General features: G+C 45.4%; 1 protein-coding gene across 48 annotated transcripts in view; it reads right to left on the minus strand.

Annotated features, from left to right (window-relative positions):
• The window catches only part of NFASC (neurofascin), a 194,489-nt gene that overhangs the window by 141,662 nt on the left and 27,861 nt on the right, over positions 1–24,966 (minus strand). For 5 of the 48 annotated variants that reach the window (XM_034944715.3, XM_063597580.1, XM_034944710.3 and 2 more), the window contains exon 1: positions 10,448–10,720. The exons of 24 other annotated variants lie outside the window; for them this stretch is intronic. In XM_034944715.3, the coding sequence (XP_034800606.2) occupies positions 10,448–10,695 (248 nt within the window). In that variant the 5' untranslated portion in view covers positions 10,696–10,720. Of the gene's footprint in view, positions 1–10,447; positions 10,723–24,966 lie in introns of those variants that run through there. 19 more of the 48 variants (XM_008976566.5, XM_008976565.5, XM_034944754.3 and 16 more) reach the window with 9 other exon arrangements.

Below are 24,966 nucleotides of genomic sequence, written 5' to 3' on the forward strand. Positions count from 1 at the left end.
CTCAGTTGCCCGTATCCATAGCAACTGACATTTGTGAGTTGCAGTCCCAGGAGGGAGGGCAGGAGGGCTGCTACACTCTTCGCTTATTCTGAAAAGAGGCAGGCATTTCTCTGGTTAGCTTGGGAGGCCTGAAACTCCTGAAAGACGTGTCCTCATCCACTTTCATCTGTCTCCTGTCTCAGTCAGCAAGGTGCAAATGGACATGATACATCCATTCAAAGACAGGACTTTCTTTTGGGTTCTCTCTGAAGCTGATCCTGCATAAAATTTTGCTTTTAAAACACCTGGGAACTCAGGGTGGGGTCAACTAGGAAAAAATAAAAAACCCCAAATCCCACAGCTGGAAGGAACTTGAGAGGTTTCATTCCCCTACCTCTGAATCAGATGAAACCTCTTCCCATCTCACAGTGAAAAACTCAAGGCCAAGTGGGATCATGTCTGTAATCCCAGCACTTTGGGAGGCCGAGGCGGGTGTAGCACGTCAGGAGATCGAGACCATCCTGGTTAACATGGTGAAACCCTGTCTCTACTAAAAATACAAAAAATTAGCTAGGCGTGGTGGCGGGTGCCTGTAGTCCCAGCTACTTGGGAGGCTGAGGCAGGAGAATGGCATGAACCTGAGAGGCGGAGCTTGCAGTGAGCTGAGATCGCCCCACTGCACTCCAGCCTGGGCAACAGAGCGAGACTCTGTCTCAAAAAAAAAAAAAAAAGAAATTAAACATTACAATGAGAAAAAAAATTACATTAAAATGCCAATTGCTACACTTCTTTTTTCTTCATTCCTAAGAGATTTCAGCCATACTGGGCCTCACTTCAGTGTTTCAACTCCCTCTTAGCTCACGCAGGTAGAGCTGTCTAAGTCTAACCTAAAGCCTGTAGGTGATGGCTTAAACATCGACAGGGATGAGGGGCTTCCTGGGATGAGAAGAAAAGAGGTTCTCAGGTTTTCTTTTAAAATAAATTGTGCACTCCCCCTGCTACTGAGATAACTAGCTGAGTCAATGTTCTGGCTCTAGAAAATGTGTTCACACTCACAAGGTAGGCCTCCGTGCAGAGAGTAAGCCTGCCAAGCCACTTCACCCCAGAATGAGAGGGCCAGCACCACCAGCTGTGCCCACAGCCGAGAGCCCACAGCATGAGAACCCCAAACCATCTGATCACTGAGCAAGGTCAAACCAGATCAGAAATTGCCCTTTATACCTCACACTATCCCTTCTATTCCCACAGCTCTTCTCCCTTGAAAGATGCTAAATCTTCTTTTAAATAAAAGCAGAACAAACAAACCCAGCTGAATTCCTTTCTCTCCATCCTTTTCTGCAGTCTCAGGATAGAACACTTTCTCAAGTTCCAGTCTTCACTCCTTCCCATTTCCAAAAGAACTGCCCTGTTTTCGAAATAAAAATAAATCCCACAGTCCTCTATAATGTCAAGAGAAAAATGTACCATTTGGCTGCCCCCAGATCCTATGAGAAAGCACATCTGGTGAGATTTTTACATAACCACATTTCTGCAGCCTAAGAGACGGTTCCCGTTATCTCTCCTCTCTCCCACCCCTTGGTCCTCCCTGTCCTACATTCACCCTGCACAGACAGCAGCAGAAGCAAAGTCCATGGGTTCCACCTCTGCTAGCTGTGTGGGTTCAGTGAGCGCCCCCAAGCCCTGGTTTGTCTATAAAACAGAGATCACTGTACCCTATCCTACAGACGACTGTTTTGCGGGGGAGACGAGTAGTAATATGAGACAACGTACACATTTCCATAAAGTACTTTGGCACATAACAAATGTTAGTTATTCACTATTATTTTTTTGTCCCACAAACTTTTTGAGAGTAGGTTAACCAACTTGTCATAGTTGCATTCAAAGCACCTAGTGTCTGGCACGCTGCAGATATTTTAAATTTCATTTACAAAATAAAAATGTTCATTAAATCTAGTTGAAGAGGCCACAGACTTGTTTTGCACTGGTTGGTCCCTACTTCTGTCCTCAGATTAGCTTGGCTCAGTGCTATTCCCCTAAGGGGAAGGTTATCCTCAAATAACCTTCTTTTTTTCCACTCAGAAGAATCTCCAATAAAAATCAAACTGTAGGAAGAAATTGCTCTTCAAAAGGGAAGCCTCTCTGCATCCCACCCCACCAGTTCTGGCCAGGCCTCTCCAAAGATCTGTCCCCCTGCCTCCTGGATGGTGTTCAGTAACCAGATGAATAATGAAACATCAGAGGGGATTCAACCAGTGGCAATTAACACTCTTCCAGCTGGGAAGGATTTAGCTCCACGGTGCCCAGATCTGCCGACTCTCCTACCCTCTTCCAAAACACACCAACTGCTACCAAATGAATTGGGAGGATCCCGCAGATCAAAGAGAAGAATCCGCTGGATGAAACAAGACTGGCCAAGTGTTGATCATGGCTGAAGCTGAGTGATGGGTATGTGGGGATTCATTATACTACACTCTTTACTTTTGTATATTTTGAAAAACACAACAAAACTTTAATTATAATTCCATATTTTACCAGAACTAGGGCAAGAAAGCCCAAGGGGTTTTCTTTCCAAATTATCAGGGGAACTCCAGGCCTGATTTCCATTGTAAAAGAAAACGTCCAGGAAATTTCTCTAGCACATTTGCATTTACAAGACCAGGGAGTTATTAAGTTAGTGCAAAAGTAATTGCGGTTTTTGCCATTATGTTTTTTTAATGGCGAAAACTGCATTTACTAATATTTAGTTGGTGTAGAGAAAGAGTGTTGGCTTTTGTGATCTTGGACAAGTGACTTAACCTCTCTGAGACTCTCCTCAGTTTCTTTGCCCTTGAAACAAATTTTGACCCTATCTCACAGAGCTGCCATATAAAAGAAGGTGAAGTTTTTAGTGCTGTGCTGACACCTTGAACCAGTACCTAGTAGATGTTTGATAAAATTTAGTCTTTTTTCCTTGAGGAAACAAAGATGTTCTGTTGTATTCTTGCATTAAGAAGCTTAATGGAATCAAACTCCAGAAGTCAGCTGCTGGCCAGGAGAAACCTAGACACACTGAAAAGAAAGCTTCTGGGGAAAGGAACTCCAAACTCTATTGCCTGGGAAGCCTGGGTCCGGAAGTACCCATCAAGGGCTGCAGTATTTGAAACATCATTTGCCACAGGTACTAAGTCAGAGGAGACAGGGCAGCAGATGAGGAGTAGAAATGCATTCCACTCCGGGTCCTGGTGCGAGGGCAGGTTGAACCAGGAGAAGTTGCTAGGAGGAGCTGCTGAGCACTCAAATACCATAATGACCCGAATAGATATTTGCACACCAATGTTTATGACAGCGTTACTCACAATAGCCAAAAGGTGGAAACAACCCAAATGTCCACCAATGGATAAATGGATAAACAAAATGTAGTATATATTGATAAATAAAAACAAAAGCCTAAGTCCCCCGATCGACTGCATGGAACCCCTCTTGGCCAAGGGGACCCCCATAGAAACCTTAAACATTGAGTTCCAGGCCATGATGGGATGGGAGGTCAGACATGCCTCATTATACCTCCCACCTCAGTAACTACTATCAGAGCTTCCTTCCTAAAGGTTAAATAGAAACTTGCCCTTTCCAAAGACTTGATCCACCCCCGATTTCAACCAACTGCCTGCCTGTTCCATTTTGCAGTTTTGATACAAGTGACCAGCACGGCTTCCCAACAGGAGACCACTGACCATGCACTGGTTCTGGCCGTTTCACAGACGCTGTGTATAGGATGACTCTGTGCCTTCCATTTCACCATTGGGTGTGCAGAGCCTAATTTTAATGCGTTTAAATGTTAAGTCTCCATTCCAAAGTGAACATGAGATGTATGTAACATGCATGTTTGCTTACTGTGCATGTGTGCATCCCCTGCTTTGTGAATATTCACAGTTCCTCCTATAATCTATTAAATATATATTTATATATTATTTAATATTTTAACATTTACTATTTATATATAAATATATAAATAAATATATTATATACATAAATCTATAAATATATTATATACATAAATCTATAAATAAATACATTATATATATAAATATATAAATAAATATATTATATATACATAAATATATAAATAAATATATTATATATATAAATATATAAATAAATATATTATATATAAATATATAAATAAATATATTATATATATAAATATATAAATAAATATATTATATATAAATATATAAATAAATATATTATATATAAATATATAAATAAATATATTATATATAAATAAATATATTATATATAAATATATAAATAAATATATTATATATAAATATATAAATAAATATATTATATATATAAATATATAAATAAATATATTATATATAAAAATATAAATATATTATATATAAATATATAAATGAATATATTATATATAAATATATATAATATATTATATATAAATATATATATAAATATATATAATATATTATATATATAAATATATATATAAATATATAAATAAAAATATTATATATATAAATATATAAATAAAAATATTATATATATATATATTTAGCCAACTCATTTGGCATAAATTCCTGTTCTACCCTTCCCTCCATCAAAGTGCCTGCTTTTGGTTTCCACCAGAGGCTATGCTTCCGAGCCTACAAGCTGCTGCAACTCTTTATAAAAAACAAAGCTCTCCTCTCCACATTTATGAGTCCCATGATTCTTCAGTTGACAACACATACAATAGAATATTATTCAGCCTGGAAAAGGAATAAAATTCTGATACTTGCTGCAATATAATGAGCCTTGACAACGTTACGTTAAGTGAGATAAGCCAGACACAAAAACACAAATACTGTATGATTCCACTTATTGAGGTTCCTAGCGTAGTTAAGTTCAAAGAGAGAGAAAGTAGAATGGTGGTTGCCAGGGGCTGGAAGGAGGGGAGAATGAGGAGGTAGTGTTTAATGGTCAGTTCTAGTTGGGGAGGATGAAAGGGTTTTGAAGATGGGTGTAGTGATGATGGTTATATAATAAGTGAATGTACTTAATGCCACCAAACTGCACATTTAAAAATGGTTAAAATAGTAAATTGTATGTTGTACATATTTTACCATGTTGAAATAAGAAAATAATGACAAAAGAAAGAAAAGAAAGATATATCATAATGGCAACATTTTGGCTTTAGTTTATATTCTTTTTTCCCTAGAGCTGAAAGTATCCTTAAAATATGCAGGGGCTGTGGGGTGGGGGTGGACTGTAAACTGGATGAGGAGATTTTTAGGGGGCAATAGAAATATACTCCATCTTGATTGGAGTGGTGGTTACATGGGGCATATACATTTGTCAAAACGCATCTGTACTCTAAAATGAGTACATTTTATTGAGTGTAAATTATACCTTGATACAGCTGATTTTCAAAGTTGAGAAAAAACCAAAAATGAACAAATAAAAAACCTCTAAGAAATAAAGCAAGAGCGCCCCATGCCTCACTAGTAATTTAGGAGGCCTATCTTAAAGGCTCAGGAAGGAAGACAATACATCCCAAATGACTGTGTATTACCAGGCAATTCTAGGCTGAGTCTAAGAGGGTTGCAGACCCCTCCTCCTTCCACTTTTCCCCACCAACCCTGGAATTTCAGAGTCAGTCAAACAAAGACCCTATCAGACCTCTCCTCAGGCTGATAGAAGTTAGAGTTCCAAACGTTCCCTCAAAAACTAGTTAATAACATCCTGTCTTGGTTGGAGATTTGTGGGAGTGGGGAGGAACAGGGTGGCTGGTATCTACCATTGGCTTCTCGTGTGTGCTTAGGGCCATTACCATGTCACTTACATCTTCTCCTACAAAGAACCCACAGCAGGGGACCTGAGGGGCGTGGTGGGGGGAAAGGGCAGGGGAGCGCTCAGAAGAGAACCCAGGCCTGGAGATCCAAGCAATCTCATTGGACTGCACCTCTCCAGCCCTCGAGGCCTCCCGACAATCTGCAATCACTTTGCAGAATGTTCCCTCCTAGACTGTTTTTAGGGAAAAGAAGCACCTTAACTTTCTAATCCCGTATGACTCAGGCACCTCCAGATTCCCTACTCTGTTCTTCTTTCCACTTCCTCCAGCAAAATATAGTCACCTCTTAGGCACATGTGACTTCTGGGAGACAGACAGCCTCAGTAGTGTTGCCAGGTTCCTGGTCTAACCTGGAGGTTAGACCAGTGGAAAACAGTGGAAGGCTGGGGTCTCCCATCTTCCCTTCAGTGCCTCCCAGGCCTCTTTATGAGAGAAGGGCCCATAGCCAAGGGATGGGGAGTGAGGAAGATGCAATGTGAACAGGAGATTTGGATTTGTTCACAGTCAGAAATCCAGCTTAAGGGTAATCAAAATGCAGATGTGTCTACATCAATATGAGCACCTTATCCAACCCACTTTCTTCTAGAGGCTGAATGATTCAAAACAACAACAACAACAACAACAACAACAACAACAACAACAACAAAGCAGACCCACACTCAAATCTTGACTTTTCTACCTAATTGCTGTGTAACCTTAGGCAAGTCACTTAACCTGTTTCCCCATCTATAAAATGGGGATTGTGGTATTTGCCTCCATTAGGTTACTGAGGGACTAAATAAAGACATATCAAAGAATGGAGCAGTGACTGAGGGTAGCCAGAAAGTATGATGCCACCTGCCCCCACCACCCACCCCTCTCATTTTGACCTTATTCAGTCTACAGCAAAGTGGAAAGTTACCGCTCCTTTTCCGAAGTGATTATAAATGTGGGGCTGACTCTATCACTGGGCCCTCCTTTAAATGTCAAGAGAAGTTTGCTTTAGGCATGCAAAGTGTGCTTGAATCCCTGAGAAGTATAAACCAAGATGACATTCAGACCAGGCCCCAGGCCTAGGTGGGGAGGGTAGAAGGGCACCGGCAGAGGCGGGAAGGATCTGGGGCAGATGCCATCAGGACCCAGGGCCCGAGGGTGGAGGGAAGTAGATTCAGGATGGTGGGTTGGAAGTGCAGGAATGGGAACCGGGGGCAGGGCCCTGGAGAGCTTGTCACAGGGCAGAGCGGGTAGAATAAAGCCACGTGATTCCACTCCCAGGCCCCCAAGCAGCCAGATACTACTGAGCTGTGAGGAAGAACAGGAAGTCAGAAGCCTGGCATACACCAGAAGACGATGCTCACCTCCAGAGACCCAAAATGGGGCCAAAGGCAGCCCAGGGGGCAGAAGAACTGGAATTTAGCATGTGGCCTTGCACTGGCTCCTACGACAAAAGGGAGTGGCAGCAGGAGGCAACATGGAGACCATGGGTTATTTAACCTGAGCCAAGCCCAGCGGCAGGAGACACAGTGAGGACACCTCCAACATGGGCCTGTCCCCCAGCGGAGGAAGATTTCGGCTGGGTAGGAACGAAGGGGAACAAAGGCTGCATAGGACTGGACAGAGAGAGCCTCCTCCTTCCTACTCCTGTGCTAATGATTTTATGGATTAGTTCATTTATCTTCTCAAAATCCAAGAGGCAGGTGCTATTAATATCACACTTGACAGATGATGAAACCAGAGGTCACCCAGCTAGGGGCTGAACTGGGACTGTTCCCCCACAGTCTGGCTCCAACCCCACCTGTCCACCCACTGTGCCATGCTACTTGCAGGGTGTTAGCTGCCCTGCTCCCCATTGCAGCTCCTGGAGGGAGAAGACACAGCCCGTACCCCACCCCCAGAACATTCTCCTGAGACTGCTGCCATGGTACAGATCAGGGTGACAGAGGGGAAGTAAAAGCTACAGCAGCCCAGCTGGTTGGCAAAGAAGAGTCCCCCATCCCCATCCAGATGGCTCACCAAGCCCACTGAGGGGCTCTTTTCTCTGGCTTCTTCATTGCCTCAGATTGGAAGGCCCCAGCAGCTGTCCCTAGCACACATGACCCGCAGATGCTTGTGTCCTAGGTAAAGAACGAAGCCTTCCCCGGGATCTGTCCAGCTCCTTGTGTGCTCTGTGGTGGGAGGCCCAGGAACAGAGGCCCCAGCAGAAGCCAAATGCTTCTTTCTGGGTGAACAGGCACATCTGACTCAAAGGCAGAAATGAAATGTCCACTAAACCACGGGAGTGGTTTCTCTCTCTCGGGCTTCTTCTCTAAGCCTGGGGGATTCTCTGGCCTCCCTGGCTTTTTCCTAGGACTCCAAATCCCAGCCAGGTACTTGGTGTACCCAGAGCTGCTGGCTGGTTGCTCCCTGTTCTTACTGACACATGGTCCAGCATCTTTCATGGCAGACCACTGCTGGCCCAGGGTCCAGAAAACAGAGCTGCCAAAATCCCAAGAGAGAAAATGTCTTGAGTGGTCATTAATCCAGAGTCCAGCCTGCAAGAGAGCTCCCCTCTGAAATGCAAGGTGCCTTTCAAAGATCTGGAAGGAAGAACATTTCACATAGCCCCCCTCACTGTCAGGAAGTATTTCCTTGCATCTGACCTCAGTCCTTCTTATGGACACCAAAATAACCCACTTTATTGCCTTCTACTGAGAGGCAACATGGCAGCAAGCTCCAAGAGACTCCAAGCATAGGGGCTCTAAAAGAACAGGTTCTTGGGCCTGGCTCAGTCACCGACAGTGTGACACCAGGCAACATGCTTAACTTCTCTGGGTTTCAGGATCCTTGATTTTAAAATGAAGATAGCATAGGTTGTTGAAAGGTTTATATGAGGACAAACATCCAATGCTCAGAGAACTGCCTACCATGGAGAAGGCTCTCAGTGAAGAGCCATTGTGATTATAGTTGTTGATGGTGTTGCCATCACTGGGGGAGGCCATCTCACCAATTCCTCCTGTTGCACCCTGAGCACATCAGCCTCAGAGAGAGGGTTGTCCAAGGATGACTCAGCCTGCCCAACTCTATGATGAATGCCCTCATCTTCCAGGAAGCCTCCCACAGCAAATGACAATGTTACAACAGAGCCAGTAGGAGCCCCCAAAAAGCTTGGTGGAGGACACTGGGTCATTCCTCCAGGCCAGGTGCCCAGCCGGCTGACTGCAGTTGAGTTGACCACACACAAGCCTGCGCTCCCCAGCCCCAGCTGTCTCACCAGCTCCTGTGCATTCAGCCCAGCAATAAACCACAGAAACAGTGCTCCCAGGAGCATGCAGATGCTTCTAAAAATAGTCACTGCTCCTTCAGACCGTGGGAGGGAGATGGGAAGCAAGTGTCCACAGTGCCTGTGGGAGCCAAGGAGAGTCCAGGAAGGAGCTGCAATTCTCTGTAGAGCCTCCTCATCATCCTGCGGCACTCAGGCCTGGGATGCGTGATGCTCAGGGAAAACTGTACCGTTTGCTTTGTGCATAGGGTTGAGGGAGCACTCCGCAATGCTCCTGACACTCTGTCCTGGGGTGAGGTCTGACTGCCTCTGGGAAGGTTGAATTGGTCTGAGCCAGGGAGGCAATACTCCAATAACCTGGGATCATCAGTTTGTTCTGGCCCTAATGCAGCCTCGAACTTTCCTGGGTTAAGTACGGTCACTGAATCTTCAACCCAAACAAAACTTTAAAGTCACTGGATCCAAACCCCTGCTTCAGGGAGCCCTGTACCCAAAGGACAAGACAGACTGTCCCTTCCATCAGCCTCCTTTTTCCCTCCCAACCAACAACAAACCAGTACACATCTCTGTAGACAGAGCTGTCTTGACATGAAAGAGTTTCCTAACTCAGGGTAGCTCTGGACCAAAGCCACCTCCAAAGGTCAAAGTGAACATCATCAGCCAGGCCAGGTGACATAAGCCTGTGTGGGCTCTGTCTTCACTCTTGTTTTGGTTTAGCATGAAGTGACAGGAAACCAAGGCTCTCCTGACCCAGAAACTGCTCTCCATCCCTAGAAGCCAGCTGAGAGCAAAAGGGACTATTCTCACTTCCTCCCAACCAGCAGCTTCTGCATTCCTGGCCTGAGATCCTGAGATCCAGAAATGCCAAGACTCAGGAGGGAGACAGCTGGTTTGAGATGGTGGAGCCCAGAGCAAATGGCCAAACGAGGGAACAGGAGAAGACTAACGTAGGACAGAGACACGCCACAGAGTTAACACAGGCTTCACAATTAGACGCACAACACTGAGTCTCCCTCCTCCAAAATGCTCTCCGGCATCTCACTTTTCCAGACACCCTCATTCCTCAAATCAAAGCTCCCCTGCCCACCCACACAGGGGCTTTGGAGCCTTGTCCTTGGCCTCTCTTCCTCCTAAAATTTCAGCTCATTTAGGACAGGAGACCAGTACCACCACCTCTTTCCCCTTCAAGCCTGCCTACTTCATATTTCAGATCTTAACCCCAACCAATCCACTCCCTGGGCCGGGAAGATTCTTGCAGCCCTTGTGCACAACCACAGTCTTAGCTTTGTTGGGAAAGTATGCACAATCCTAGCACACACCGCTTCAGAGTCTTTGAAGGCCAAAGCAGGAGGAATGGGGTGAGGATGAGAGGCCAAGAGGGAGGGCAGAGTTGACCATCCTACCTCTCTCCTGAAGGAGCCATGGTCTGGTTCATCCAGTGTCTTCTCAGTCTCCCTCCATGGGGACAGGTGGGGAGGGAAGCTAGGCATTTCTTAGGCCCCAGGCCATCCCAGCTGGCAGACTTAGGCCTGAGCAAAATCCCAGCAAGATCCTTCTTTTCCCTGAAAGTTGGCCTCAGAGAAAACACAGCAGCCCTGCCCTGGGTGGAATCAAAATAATTCCTGGCTTCCCTGCTCCTTGTCACCCCCATCGGCCACCTCCCCAGCCCTCCGTGGCATAAACAGGGCTTTATTATCTCAAGCCCACCACGTCCTCTGAGAGTGCCGTGAATGGAACGCCACACAATACACTTGTTTATTAATAACCACTCACCCCTCCCTCGGCCGGCTTGCTCACTCGCTCACCGCTGGGTCTCCCTCATGCATAATGGAAGAGTTGTGTGGCCCATGACACAAGCCAGGCTGTGCTCCTGAGGGGATAGACAGAGAGACGTACCAGGCCGGGCCAGGCTCCCCAAGGCGGGGGTGGGGTGGGGAGCAGACCCCCCTGTTAAGATTCAGAGACGTCATGTTTTGTAGGGGAGCACAGTGTGGCGGGGGTGGTCCTGGCCCTCCCCCATGCACACGTCCTCCATGAACCCAAGCCAGAGGTGGCAGCTGGTCATGTAACCTTTATGTAATACCCACCCTGTTCCATCCAGGGCTGTGTGCTGGCCCCACACAGGACAATGGCTCCCGCATAGAACAATGGCTCTCCGCAACTTTGGTCCCCTGGTCCACTTCTGCTCGAGAGCCTCAGGACAAACCTCTCTCTTTCACTTGACAGCCCATTACACATTTGATTACAGCCATGCGTGTGGCCCTTGTCCCTATCTTCTGCAGGCTAAATATCTCCAGTCCCTTCAACCTCCCCTGATGAAACTATTTCCACTCACCACATTGTCCTGCTTCCTCTGAGATGGACAAACTTCACTGGGTCAGAGATTCTCCTAGAGTGTAAGGCTCAGCTCTCCTACCCTCCTGGAGGAGGCGTCCCCTGATAACAGCCTTCCCAGAAGGGAGTTTGGAAAAACATGAAAACATCTTTAAAATGTTTATACCCTTCATTGCATAAATTCCATTTCTGGGAATGGATCTTAAATAATCAAAGATAATTAAAATATTTAAGTCACACAAATATTCAGCAGAATATTGTTTATAATGATAAGAAAAAGTTAGAAACAACCTAAACAACCATCACTACAGGAAATGATAAACAAACTATGGCACACCCATGGTTTGAAAGTCAGTATAGTGTGGAGATTATAAGATCTCTGGAGCAGGCGACCTGGGTTCAAAATTTGGCTCTGCCATTTATTGGCCATGTTGCCTTGGGCAAGTTACTTAGTGCAGGTGAGCCTCGGGAAACTGTGTCTCAGTTTCCTTATTTGTATAACTGGGATCACAGTCAACTTGAGTACAAAGATTCTCTAAATGACAGTACCTAATACATATGGTAAATGCTAAGAAACTGGCCTGTACTCTTAATACTCTCATAAGCAATGAAATATGATATATTTTATCAAAATGATAAAATAATATAGTAAAATATTTTAATCAAATGGAAGATTGAGTAAAAAACAGATTATAAATATAGGAGAAGAATGACTATCTTTGAGCAGTGAAATTATGGATAATTTGCTTTTTTTCCCTTTGTGTTTATTTATCTTTTCTAAGTGTTCTGCAATGTAAACATAAATCACTTTTGTTAACAAGATAAAGTACTCGTTGTGGTATGGCGCCCAGGGCAGGGCATAATTTCCCCACACAGGGTGCACAGGGCAGCCCTTTGGGACAGGCTCATGTTGTGATGCCTCTTCAACCACCACATCCCACTATTGGCTCATACTGAGCTTCAAGTCAACAACCCGCACTTCCACCCTGGCTCCCTCCAGCCCCACATCTAGCCCCCATCTGGCCTTTTCACAGGGGCTCCTGTTGAGCCATTTCTCTTGCCTATAATGAATACAGGGCTAATGGAGTTTGTAAGGGAATGGGAAGGATAGAGGGGAAAGGCACAACCAGGATGGAAGCCGTTGGCCCTAAGACTCAGAGCCAGAACAGAGTGAGCAGCCCAGGTCAGGGGCAAAGTTCTGCCCCGGAAGAGGCAGCCCTTTTCCATATCAGCAAGGTACAGAGGGGTTAATGGAGAGATCAGATTGATCCCACATTGAAGCGGAACAAAAGGGGATAAAATGCTGAGAAAATCAGGTGGCATCCAGATGACCCCCTGCTGGGTGGCCTGGGGGTTGGAGGGGTGGGCAGACCCAGAGGGTAGCTGCCCCCATGCTCCTGCCTCCTGTTCTCTGCCTGCTCTGAGCTCAGCTCAGTGTTGGAAGCCATCGCTTTGCAGTTCCTGCGGCTTTTCTCCTCATAGAGGCAGCCACACCTACCCAGCCCATCTCCCAAAGCCACCTGTGGACAGCAGCCCCTTTCTCAACCCAGGGAGCCTAATGCCGATAGGGAACAGGAAGCCAGGAGGGGTTGGCAGCCAGAAAGAGGAATGTGGTGGGGGAAGACAGCTGCTGGGCAGGCCTGAATGTGGGTCACATTCACAGAGGACAGCCCGTGCCAATGCAGAGTGGCTCTAGTAACAGCTGGCCTGCCTGGGGGAGAGCGCCAGCATGTCCTAGGCATCCTAGGCAGGGCAGCCAGGTCGTGCTCCCCCGATTCCCCAAGGCTTACTCCCCTGCCAGCCACAGCTCCCTCCAAAGAGGTCTGGTGTGCCACATCCAGCCCACCTGCTCTCCCACACCAGAAGAGATCAGCAATACAATGACTTAGGGGAACTGTTGATCCTGTGGCCAAGTGCAGCCCACAGGGACTTGGGGACAGGGTGGACTGAGCAGGCCAGAGGCCGTCCAGCTGGATTTGCTCACTGACTGTAACTACTGCAGTGAAGGGTCCAGTCTCATCCCTGGGTGCATAATCCCCACTTCCCAGCGTGGAAAGTGAACGCTATTACAACGGGAAACTTGCCACCACAAAGTATTTTGTCTGAAATATTTAAGCAGAAGCTGGGTAACCCTGTCAGAGGAGCTTAGAAATCTCAGCACTGAGTAGGAGGTAGGATGTGACTGCCTCGAGGGCCTGTCCAGGGCTGAGACCCCAGGATGACCCAGGGCTGGAAGCCAAGAGACAAGTCATTTAGAAGAGAGCCTTGGAGGAGGGTGTGAGGTGCCACCAGGCAGCCATGGGCTGAGTCGGTACTCGCCAGGGCCTGTCTCTGTCTCTGCTTGGAGTGGCTGCTATGTGGGTCTGCCTGTGGCTGTGCCTATGCATGAGCGTGTCACCATGAGTGTGTAGATAGCATGTGTGTCTCTGGGGAGGGGCTTCAGTGAGTGTGAGCATGTTCTGGCCGTGTGTGTGTGTGTAAGCATCTTGGTGTATGTACAAGTCTAAATGTGCATGTATACCTGCCAGGCTTGGTGGGCATTTGTGTATATCAGGCACAGGGGATCTATCTGACTTGTATGTGTGTGCCTTAGTGTGACTCAGTACATGTGGGCACCTGTCAGCCTTCATGTGTCTATAGGTATTCAGGACATGTGTGTGGTATTGAATGTGTGTTTTCTTGGGTTTACGGATTGTGTAGTGTGTGTGTGTGTGTGTGTGTGTGTGTGTGTGTGGTGAGTTCTGATAGTATGGCTATGTGTTTTGATATGTGGGTCTCTAGGTCTCAGTGTGTTTGTTTGTCCTAGTTCCTGTATGTGTGTTTGTGGGCACATATGTCTATCTGGATATGGGTATCATATTTCTGTTTCTGTGTGGGTGGAGCAGTCCCATGGTCTCCCTGTTGTTACCAGAATGCTCTCCAATTAGGAGCAACACTAAATAAATCTTCCATGTGCAAATCCTACAGGGACTCCCTGTTTCTGCAAAATCAAATCTAGCTCCTCCAGGCTGACATCTAGGGGTCCCCCCTTGTCAGCATTCAGTAATCCGACTGCACCTGTTTTTCTCCAAATGTCCAGGATAGTAACATCAACACTGCTGCTTTTTTTGTTTCTTTGCCTAGAATTCCTTTACTCCATCTCTGGAGTAAAATTTGCCTAACAAATCCTATTCATCCTCTAAGGCCCAGTACCAATGCCACCTCCTCCAGGAAGCCAATCCAACCCTTCATGTCCACGCACTAACCATGGATATGGTGCACCAGATCTCTCAAGGTGAGACATGAACTCTCCTGCCCTGGCTTCCAAAGGACATTATGTATCTCCATCACTAAGCAAAGATTCATTGTAATGATATGTGCAGATATTTCCTCCTCTACCAGATGATGAAAAACTTATAGTCAGGGAGTTCATATTATGTCCTTTGCAGCTTCCAAGGTGCCTAGTTTGATGTATTGCACACACAGGCTTGCAGTGAATGTTTACTAAACTTGAGTTCACCTATGCAGCAAGCTGTGAGTGGAAAGAGTGCTCACTGCCTCAGGGCCTTTAGAGCTGAGCAAGTATAAGGCACAGGCCTGAGAGTTTCCAGCCCCAGGGTGCTGTAGGGCTGGGAAAAGCCTTTTACCCTTTCTGGACTCAGGATCGGTAGCTGAAAGAGCCTTTTCAAGGTCAAATGAGACAGGTCTGCCAGCTTCTTAATTCTTGGAAGCATGGTTACCTAAGAACTGACCTCTCAAGGGCTCAGCATAGCTCCAAAAGCCCCATCCACACTGGAATCATATCCAACTCCTGCAGCCAAGACAGCATCCAGTTACCATTTTTCCTTTAGCAGCCCTTGATCATCCTCTCTGCCCCCACTACGCACACACTCCAAATCCCAAGGTTCTCTCAGGTGGGCTGAGGTTTGGCAGTGTGAGGATACAGCTTATTCTGCCTCTTCCGCCAGCCAGAACTCCAGCCTCCGGAGCTGAGCTAGACCATGATTGCTGCTGATGGGGAAGGGAGCAAGAAGCAATCTCCAAGACCCAGTGCTAGGAGAAAGTCCACTTGAGCAAAGTTGTGGATGACTGCACTTTGGCTGCCCCTTGAAGGAGATAGCAATGTTTGACTCATAATTTTAGGGCAGTCTACCAGAAAGGTTAAATTTTACAAAAGGACTGGCATATCAAATATTGATAAGGGTGTGGTACAAATGGAACTCCCATACACTGCTGGCAGAAGGGTAAATTGGCACAATCACTTTGTAAAACTGCCAGTGTGTACTAAGACTGAACATACTTCTATCCTGTGGCCCCACAGTTCTATCTCTGGGTATTCAGCCAACAGAAACCAGCACTATGCTCAAGAATGATTATACTCAAATTCATATGAAATTGCAAGAGGCCTCAACCAGGCAAAACAATCTTGAAGAAGAAGAATAAAGTCAGAGACTCACATTTCCTGATTTCAAAACATACTACAAAGCTATGGTAATCAAATCAGTGTTGTAGTGGGATAAGGAAAAACTTTCATACCAATGGAATAGAATTGAGAGTCCACAAATAAACCCATATTTCTATGGTCAACTGATTTTTGACAAGAGTACCAAGTCCACTCAATGGGGAAAGAACAGTTTCTTCAACAAATGGTGCTAGGAAAACTGTATTTCCACATCAAAGGAATGAAGTTATACCCCAAACTACAAACCTCACACTACAGTAGTGCCCCCTGCCTTATTCAAAGTTTTGATTTCTGAGGTCTCTGTTACCCAAGGTCAACTGTGGTCTGAAAATAGGTGAATACAGTACATTAAGATATTTTGAGAGAGAGAGACTACATTCACATGACTTTTATTACAGTATAAGTTTTCTATTTTATTATTAGTTATTGCTGTCAATCTGTTACCGTGCCTAATTTATAAATTAAACTTTAACATAGCTATGTATGCATAAGAAAAAACATAGTATATATGGGGTTCAGTACTACCCATGGTTTCAGGCAACCACTGGGGATCTTGAAATGTATCCCTCATGGATAAAGGGGCACTAATATATATAAAAACTGAGTCAAAAATGGGTCAACGACCCAAATATGAGTGCTAAAACCATAAAACTCTTAGAAGAAAACTAGAAGTAAAACTTCATAACCTTGGGTTTGTTAATGGACTTTTAGATGTAACACCAATGCACCAGCAACAAGGTGAGATAAATTGGGCTTCATCAAAATGTAAATCTTTTATGTATTGAAGGATGTTATCAATAAAGTGAAAAGACAACCTACAGAACGGGAGAAAACAGATGCAAATCCCAAGGTTCTCTAGGGTAGGCTGAGGGTTTGTGCTGTGAAGATACAGCTTATTCCACTTAATAAGGGTTTAATATCCAGGCTATATCAGGAACTCCTAAAACCCAACAACAATAACCACAACAAAAGACGAAAAGCCAATTTAAAAACAGCAAGGAACTTTGAACAGACATTTCTCCAAAGAAGACACATAAACGGCCAAGAAGCACATGAAAAGATGTTCAATATCATTAATCATTATAGGGAAATGCAAATCAAAACAATGAGATACCACTTCACACCTACTATAGGATGTGTAGAGGATGGCTATAATCAATAAAATGAAAAATAACAAGTGTTGGTGAGGATGTGGAGAAATTGGAACACTTGTACACTGCTGGATGGGAATGTAAAATAGTGCAGCCACTTTGGAAAACAGTCTGGTAGTTTCTCAAAAAGTTAAACATAAGAGTTAATATACGACCCTGCAATTTCACTCCTGGGCGTATACCCAAAAGAACTGAAAACAGGAATTCAAACAGGTACTTATATACAATATTCATTGCAGCATTGTTCACAACAGCCAAAAGATGGAGACAATGCAAGTGTCCTCAACAGATGAGTGGATAAACAAAATGGTGTGCATTCATACCATGGAATATTATTCAGCAATAAAAAAGAATGAAGTTCTGATACATTTCAACCTTGAAAATATTATGCTAAGTGAAATAAACCAGACACAAAAGAACAAATACTGTATGATTCCATTTATGTGAAATATATGTAATGTAATGGACAAATTCCTAGAGACAGAGAGTAGATTCAAGATTATCAAAGGCTGGGAGGAGTAGATAATAGGAAGTTAATGCTTAATGGTTATAGGGTTTCTTTCTTTTTCTTTCTTTCTTTCTTTTCTTTCTCTTTCTTTCTTTTTCTCTTTCTCTCTCTCTTTCTTCCTCCTTTCCTTTCCCGTTCTTCTTTCCATCCTTCCTTCCTTCCTTTTCTTTCTTTTCCTTCTTTCTTTTTTTTTTTTTTTTGAGACAGAGTCTTGCTTTTTCACCTAGGCTGGAGTGAAGTGGCGTGATCTTGGCTCACTGCAACCTCTGCCCCCTGGGTTCAAGCAATTCTTCTGGCTCAGGCTCCCGAGTAGTGGGACTACAGGCGCCCGCCACCACGCCTGACTAATTTTTGTATTTTTAGTAGAGATGGGGTTCACCATGTTGGCTAGACTGGTCTCGAACTCCTGACCTCAGTTGATCCACCCCCCTCGGCCTTCCAAAGTGCTAGGATTACAGACCTGAGCCACTGCGCCTGGCTGGTTACAGAGTTTCTGTCTGGGGTGAAAACGTTCTGGAAACAGAAAAGTAGTGATGGTTACACAACAGTGTGAATATACTAAATGTAACTGAGTTGTATGTCTACAAAATGGTTGAAATAGCAAGTTTTCTATTATATAGACAACTGTGTTTCATCACAATAAAAATGTTTTTAAAAATCACTGCAACATCCTTCACTGCTTTGCTGTCAAATCCATCAATATCTGACCCCAAATAATTGATTGCTGGGATAAATGAGACAAAGACATGAAACAGTTTTCAGAAGCGCTATTTCCCCAGAGGGCGATATTCTTCAAACCCCGGAGTGAGTTACTGTGGTGATGGCATGGAGCTGGGGATCTATTCTTGGCTCTGAAATTCCGCTGACCTTGTCATCCACTTCCCAGGCCTGGTTGTCAAATAGGGACAGTGTCACCAGTCTCCAGTGTACCTCTGAAATCTCGAAAGAACCAGACTAAACTCTGACCCATCACTTCCCTCCAGTCTACTCTCCAGATGACTTTACTTCTACCCCATTCTCTGCTGACTTTAGTTTTTGAACGAGGAGGAAAAGTACCACATCCAGTAGGTCAAACACACCCAGCACATTGGCGTAAGTGCTTGGTCCAAAGCTTCTCTGCCAGGCTTCCAAAGCTGGCTAAAATATTTAAAGTTTACAGGGAAGCCTTGAGTAGTCTAGGCTATAGCAAGAGATGTGCTATTTAAAAAATTTAAAAACTTAACTCACCAAGGTTCCAGTTCACCTGTACTTCTCACCAGCCTCCCTCCTCACACTGCCCTCCAAAGATAGAGAATAATAAAAATAGCAACTTCCCCTTCCTAGCCAGACTACCTAAGTGACCTCCTAACCCTTATGAAGATGAGATGCTTGTTCCAAGCCTTTGGTCTCCCCACTGACCCTTCTCCTCTCTAGCAGCTGGGTAATACTATTTTGTGTTAACCATCCCACCAAACTCCCAGGTTATATTTTAAACTTGATCTCTCTAAAACTCCTAAAGTAAAACTCTTTCTTTGATTTCCTGAAGGTGTACATAATTCAATAACCATTCACATCGACTTTTTATTATATGCCTATAAAGCCTTCCAGCTGATCTTTTAAATGAACACACCAGAATTTATACATTTAAATTAGTGCTGTCTCCTTCAAAGAAGTCCCCTTGGGAAGCTATATACATATTCCAACAATGCACCCACCAGTGCTTAGAACATTTCAGAAGCTTTTCTTTTGGAACTGCTTTCAAGCCTACAGTATATTCTTTTGATGGGACCCCATGGTGACAAATCTTTATCCTATGAGGGTAGATGGCAATTTTTTTTCTTAAGTTGAAAGATAGAGCCAAGAATGGGAAAGATGGTGGGTGATGCAGTTGGGAATACTGTTTAGTGTCAAAAGCAAAGAATGATTATCAAGGCAAGAACTCTGAAGGCTATTCCTACACAGGATGAAACAAGGTTTTGAGCACTGGCTTCATTATAGGAACAAATATGCAGCCCGCAACATGATACAGTTTCAGAGGACAGCACATGTATGAGTAAATAAGATCTGGTAACACCACTAAAAATAATTAGAAATCACCACATTGTTAATGCTAGATCCCCATGTTGTGTCCACCCATGTCACTGCGTCTTGACCAGAGGCTAAGAACCAGAAACCAACCAAAAGTGGCTGCCAAAGTTCATGAGTCTGGAGTGGGTACAGGGAGGCTGTCCACTCGCTCAAAAGAAGACACAGACTGGCATGTGTCAAGAAGTGAGAAGAGGCCGGGTGCGGTGGCTCACGCCTGTAATCCCAGCACTTTGGGAGGCCGAGGTGGGCAGATCACGAGGTCAGGAGATCGAGACCATTCTGGCTAACATGGTGAAACCCCGTCTCTACTAAAAACACAAAAAATTAGCCGGGCGTGGTGGCAGGAGCCTGTAGTCCCAGCTACTCGGGAGGCTGAGGCAGGAGAATGGCGTGAACCCTGAAGGCGGAGCTTGCAGTGAGCTGAGATCACGCCACTGCACTCCAGCTTGGGCAACAGAGCGAGACTCCATCTCAAAAAAAAAGAAGTGAGATGAGTCTGGCAGTTCCTCAATAAGCCAAATGTTGAATTACCATATGACCCAGCAATTCCACTCCTAGGTATATACCCAGAAGAATTGAAAGCAAGTGCTCAGGTCAGGTGGAGTGGCTCATACCTATAATCCCAGCACTTTGGGAGGCCAAGGCAGGTGGATCAGTTGAGCTCAGGAGTTGCAGGCCAATCTGGGCAACATGGAGAAACCTCATCTCTACAAAAAATACAAAAATTAGCTGGGTGTGGTGGTGCATGCCTGTAGTCCCAGTTACTCAGGAGGTTGAGGTGGGAGGATCGCTTGTGCCCAGGAGGTCAAAGCTGCAGTGACAGATGATTGCACCACTGCACTCCTGCCTGGATGACAGAATGAGACCTTGTCTCCAAAAAAAAAAGGAAAGCAAGTATTCAAACTAAAACTTGTACACAAAAATGTTCATAGCAACACTATTCACAATAGCTCAAAGGTAGAAAAAAAAAACCCAAATGGTCCGTCAATGGATGAATGGAGAAACAAAAATGTGCCATATACAGATAATTGAGTATTATTCAGCCACAAAAAGGAATGAAGAACTGATCCATGCTACAATGTGGATAAACCTTGAAGACATGATACTAAGTCCACAAAAGGCCATATATTATATGATTCCACTGATATGAAGTGTCCAGAATAGGCAAGTCTATAGAGAAAAAACTGATTAATGGTTGCCAGGGACTAAAGGGAAGGAAGAATGGGAAGTGACCACTTCATTGGTAGAGGGTTTCCTTTTGGGGTAATAAAAGTCTTAAGGAATTAGATAGTGGTGGTGGTTGCACAGCATTGTAAATGTACTAAATGCCACTGAATTGCATACTTTAAAACAGTAAATTTTAACCAATTTTATGTTAAGTGTATTTTACCTTTTTCCCCAAAGAAAAAAGAAGTGGGCAGAATTTCTGTGCTAAATTCTGCTAGGAGAGCTCTGGTATGGGAGAGCAGCAGCTGATGGCTCTGGTTGGCAGCTCTCACAGGCAGCAGTGTTGAGACCCTCACAGGTGGCAGACAAGTGAGGGTGGCACAGGGGACACTGGCCCACACTCCAGTGACAGTCAGCCCATGTGCCCTGACCTTTCACCACACCAAAACTTATCAGGCCTTTCATAAATGCTTTTTGATGAGGACTAGAGACAGGCATGTTGGAAAATGATCCCCTGCAGGGAGAAGCAGGAACAGTTCCTGAGATAAGCCAGAGGAAGACATTTCCAATACAGCTAGTTTTCTTGGTGACTCTAATCCCTGCCTGCAGTATCATGGCCATCTGATTACAACATCACTGCTATCTCTCCTGGGCCATCAGGGTGTGAGCCTGTAGGCTGGGAAGGAGCTGTCCCTTCCCTGAAGATAAGGCTCTTTTCTCCACTGGCAGCTGCTTGTCATGAGGGCAGCCCACGCCACACTCTTCTGCCGGGTAACCCCTCCCTTTCTTCCCTGATCCCCAAGGATGCTCACAGATGCTCCACGGCTATATCTGCACCCCCAGCTCAAGGCTTTATTAGGAAACCGACACATCAGGAAGGCAGCTGAGTTTGGTCTCCAACTGCCCAGTCCCCTTGGCGCCCTCCAGCTTAGGGGTATGTTTTCCTAATCTTTGTGCATGAGGATTTACAAACTCAGAGAAAAGACAAGACCCTTAGCAGCAATTACAAGACTAATAACATTAAGTCTTAAATGGTTATTTTAGGCCCAGATCCCTTACTAGTTGTGACAGCCAGTAAATTAGGGGAGCAGTGAATTTTAATGTGCATAAAAAACAACTTTAAATATTCAATGGATTCTTTCAGTGCAGCTGCGGGACCCAAGACCCAGCCTCTGGGAAATATTGGTTTAGAGACCCAAGACCCAGTTGTTGTCTCAGACATCCTTCAGACCTGTCTCATGTTTTCCACAATATAGCACAGATAATTTACTGGGCACCCATTATGTGGCACTAAGGACAGAATCCCTGCCATGGAGCTTACAGTATAGTGAGGTACACAGACTTTCTGGTTGGCCATATGCTCCTGGCATCTTCCCATCCACTGAGGCCAGGAGGAAGAGATGAAGGACCAACTGCTGTGGCCAATGATGAGCAGTCCCAAGGATGGTCCCATCTAGGGGCTAAGGCGGGGGAAGACCCTGCCCGGCTGCCTGGCTTGGGGGATCTCTCTGAGGACAGAAGCACCTGGCACAGTGAGCAGAGCATGGTTAGAAGTCAGTGCATTCGCCGAGGTGGGTGGATCACCTGAGGTCAGGAGTTTAAGACCAGCCTGGCCAACATGGTGAAACCCTGTCTCTACTAAAATTACAAAAATTAGCCAGGCGTGTTGGCATGCGCCTGTAATCCCAGCTACCCAAGAGACTGAGGTAGGAGAATCGCTGGCACCCGGGAGGCAGAGGCTGCAGTGAGCCGAGACTGTGTCACTGCACTCCAGCCTGGGCGACAGAGCAAGACTCTGTCTCAAAAAAAAAAAAAAAAAAAAAAAAAGTCAGTGCATTCAACTGAATAGCGGAGGGCAAGAGACGGGTGGTAAAACCGGCTGTGAGATAAAGGAGTGCCCCGTGTGCTTCCACTAAAGCAAGATGCCTGGCGGTGGGGAATCAGTGAGATGGCCCCTCACTGGGGTCTTTCCAGAAAGAAGAGTCAGGGTTACGACCCTGGTGGGGAAGGAGCTGCCATGGCTGTTGGGAGCCCCAGAGCTCCTACATGGAGCAGGTGCAAGCAGTCTCCACTCCGCAAAAAGGCTCCTGAGACAGTCAAGGAAAATGATGAGGAAGGGAAGCGGCAAGAGAAAGCAGGGAAGGCAGGAGGGAGAGCGGAGGGAGTGAGGAGAGGGGACTCCAGAGGAGTCCCTGCTGGAGCTGCCTGTTGCCATGACAACGCCCTCCTGCCTAGTATCCCGGAATAAATTATTGATCATGGACACTGCTTCTCCTGCCTCCCCGAAGCCCCCAGTGCCCTCTTCGTTGCCATCATGACTCTCTTCCCCTCCACCTGTTTTGTATTTGCTTGGATGAGTCACTCAGACCAAAACAGGAGCCCAGAGGAACCACAAGGCCTCTCCCAGATGCCCTTCCCCCTCCCTTATTATTATGCACATTTGGAGTTCTATCCCGGTATGGGTGCAGAATATGACTGAGCAGTATTTGGAGACAGGACCTTTAAAGAGGTAATTAAGGTAAAAGGAGCTCACATGGGTAGGCCTTAATCCAATATGACTGGCATCCTTATAAGAAGAGGAGATTAGGCCAGCCTTGGTGGCTCACACCTATAATCCCAGCACTTTGGGAGGCTGAGGCAGGTGGATCACCTGAGGTCAGGAGTTCAAAACCAGCCTGGCCAGCATGGTGAAACCCCATCTCTACTAAAAATACAAAAATTAGCTGGGGGTTACGGCAGGCGCCTGTAATCCTAGCTACTTGGGAGGCTGAGACAGGAGAATTGCTTGAACCCCGGAGGTGGAGGCCGTAGTAAGCTGAGATCGCGCCATTGCACTCCAGCCTGGGTGACAAGAGTGAAACTCCATCTCACAAAAAAAAAAAAAAGAAAAAAAAAAAGAAGAAGGAGACTAGGACACAGACATTTGCAGAGGGAGGACCACATGGAGACACAGGGAGAAGTGGCCATCTGCAGCCAAGTAGAGGACCCTGCAAAAGAAACCAACCCTGTCAACACTTTGATCTCAGGCTTCCAGCTTCCAGAATTGTGGGGAAATAAGTTTCTGTTGTTGAAGCCACCAGGGTTGTGGTACTTTGTTTTGTCAGCCCTAGCAAACAAAAACACCACCCTACTAGCAGTGTACATCCCTTCAAGCCAGCTGACATTTTGGGGCACCCAAGCAGGACTGAAAACATCCCAGCAGCAGGGTCAGCAGACTCTGAGATCCCACGTGGTCACACAATGGGATTCTGGGGGCTGCGACAGGGGAGACAGAGGGCACTCGAGGGGCAGGCAGGACAGCCCAGCCCAGAAACCAGCCAATTGACCTGTTGCTAGGCAGGCAGGGGCACGCCGTGCAGGAAACTGCATATATTTTGGGTTACTCTGCTCCGATGACCATCATAGCAGGATATTCCAACTTCTACAAGTCCAGTCTCCCAACCTAAGAGAAGACAGGGTTGGCGATGCCAGAGCAAGTATGGGAAGCAGAATCGAGAAGCGGCCAAGGCTCCTGGCCCAAGCTGGGTGGGATTTTGGGCCCACTTTGAGGAAAAGGTGGCACCTGCTGTGCTGAGTTCAGTGTGTAAAATTGTAAGGGGTCATCTTCAAGTCAAAAGACAAGCACTAGCAAGGAAGAGGAGGGGAAACTGGAGCCCTCATGCACTGCTGGTGGGAACATAACATGGTGCACCCTCTAGAAAACAGCTTAGCATTTCCTCCATAAGCTAAACACAGAATTACCACATGACCCTGCAATTCCATTCCTAGGTATATAAATGCCCCCAAAGAATCGAAAGCAGGTACTCAAACAAGCACATGTACTTACGTGTTCATAGCAGCACTATGCATAATAGCAGAAAGGTGGAAACAGTCCAAAAATCTATTTGCAGGTGAATGGAGAAACAAATTCTGGTATATACCTATGATGGAATATTATTCAGCCATAAAAAGGGATGTAGTACTGACGCATGCTGCAATGTGGATGAACCTTGAAAACATTAGTGAAAACTAAGTGAAAGAAGCCAGCTATAAAAGGCTACATATTATATGATTTCTTTAATATGAAATATCCAGAAGAGGCAAATTTATACTGACAGAAAGCAGATTAGTGATGGCCCAGGGATAAGAAGAGGGAGAATGGGGAATGACTTTTCAATGGGTATGGGGTGATCTTCTGGGATGATGAAAAAGTTTTGAAACTAGAGAGAGGAGATAGTTGCACAATATTGTGAATCTGCTAAATGTCACTGAATC

Source organism: Pan paniscus, chromosome 1 (assembly GCF_029289425.2).
Source record: "Pan paniscus chromosome 1, NHGRI_mPanPan1-v2.0_pri, whole genome shotgun sequence".
In the NCBI taxonomy this organism is placed as follows: domain Eukaryota; kingdom Metazoa; phylum Chordata; class Mammalia; order Primates; family Hominidae; genus Pan; species Pan paniscus.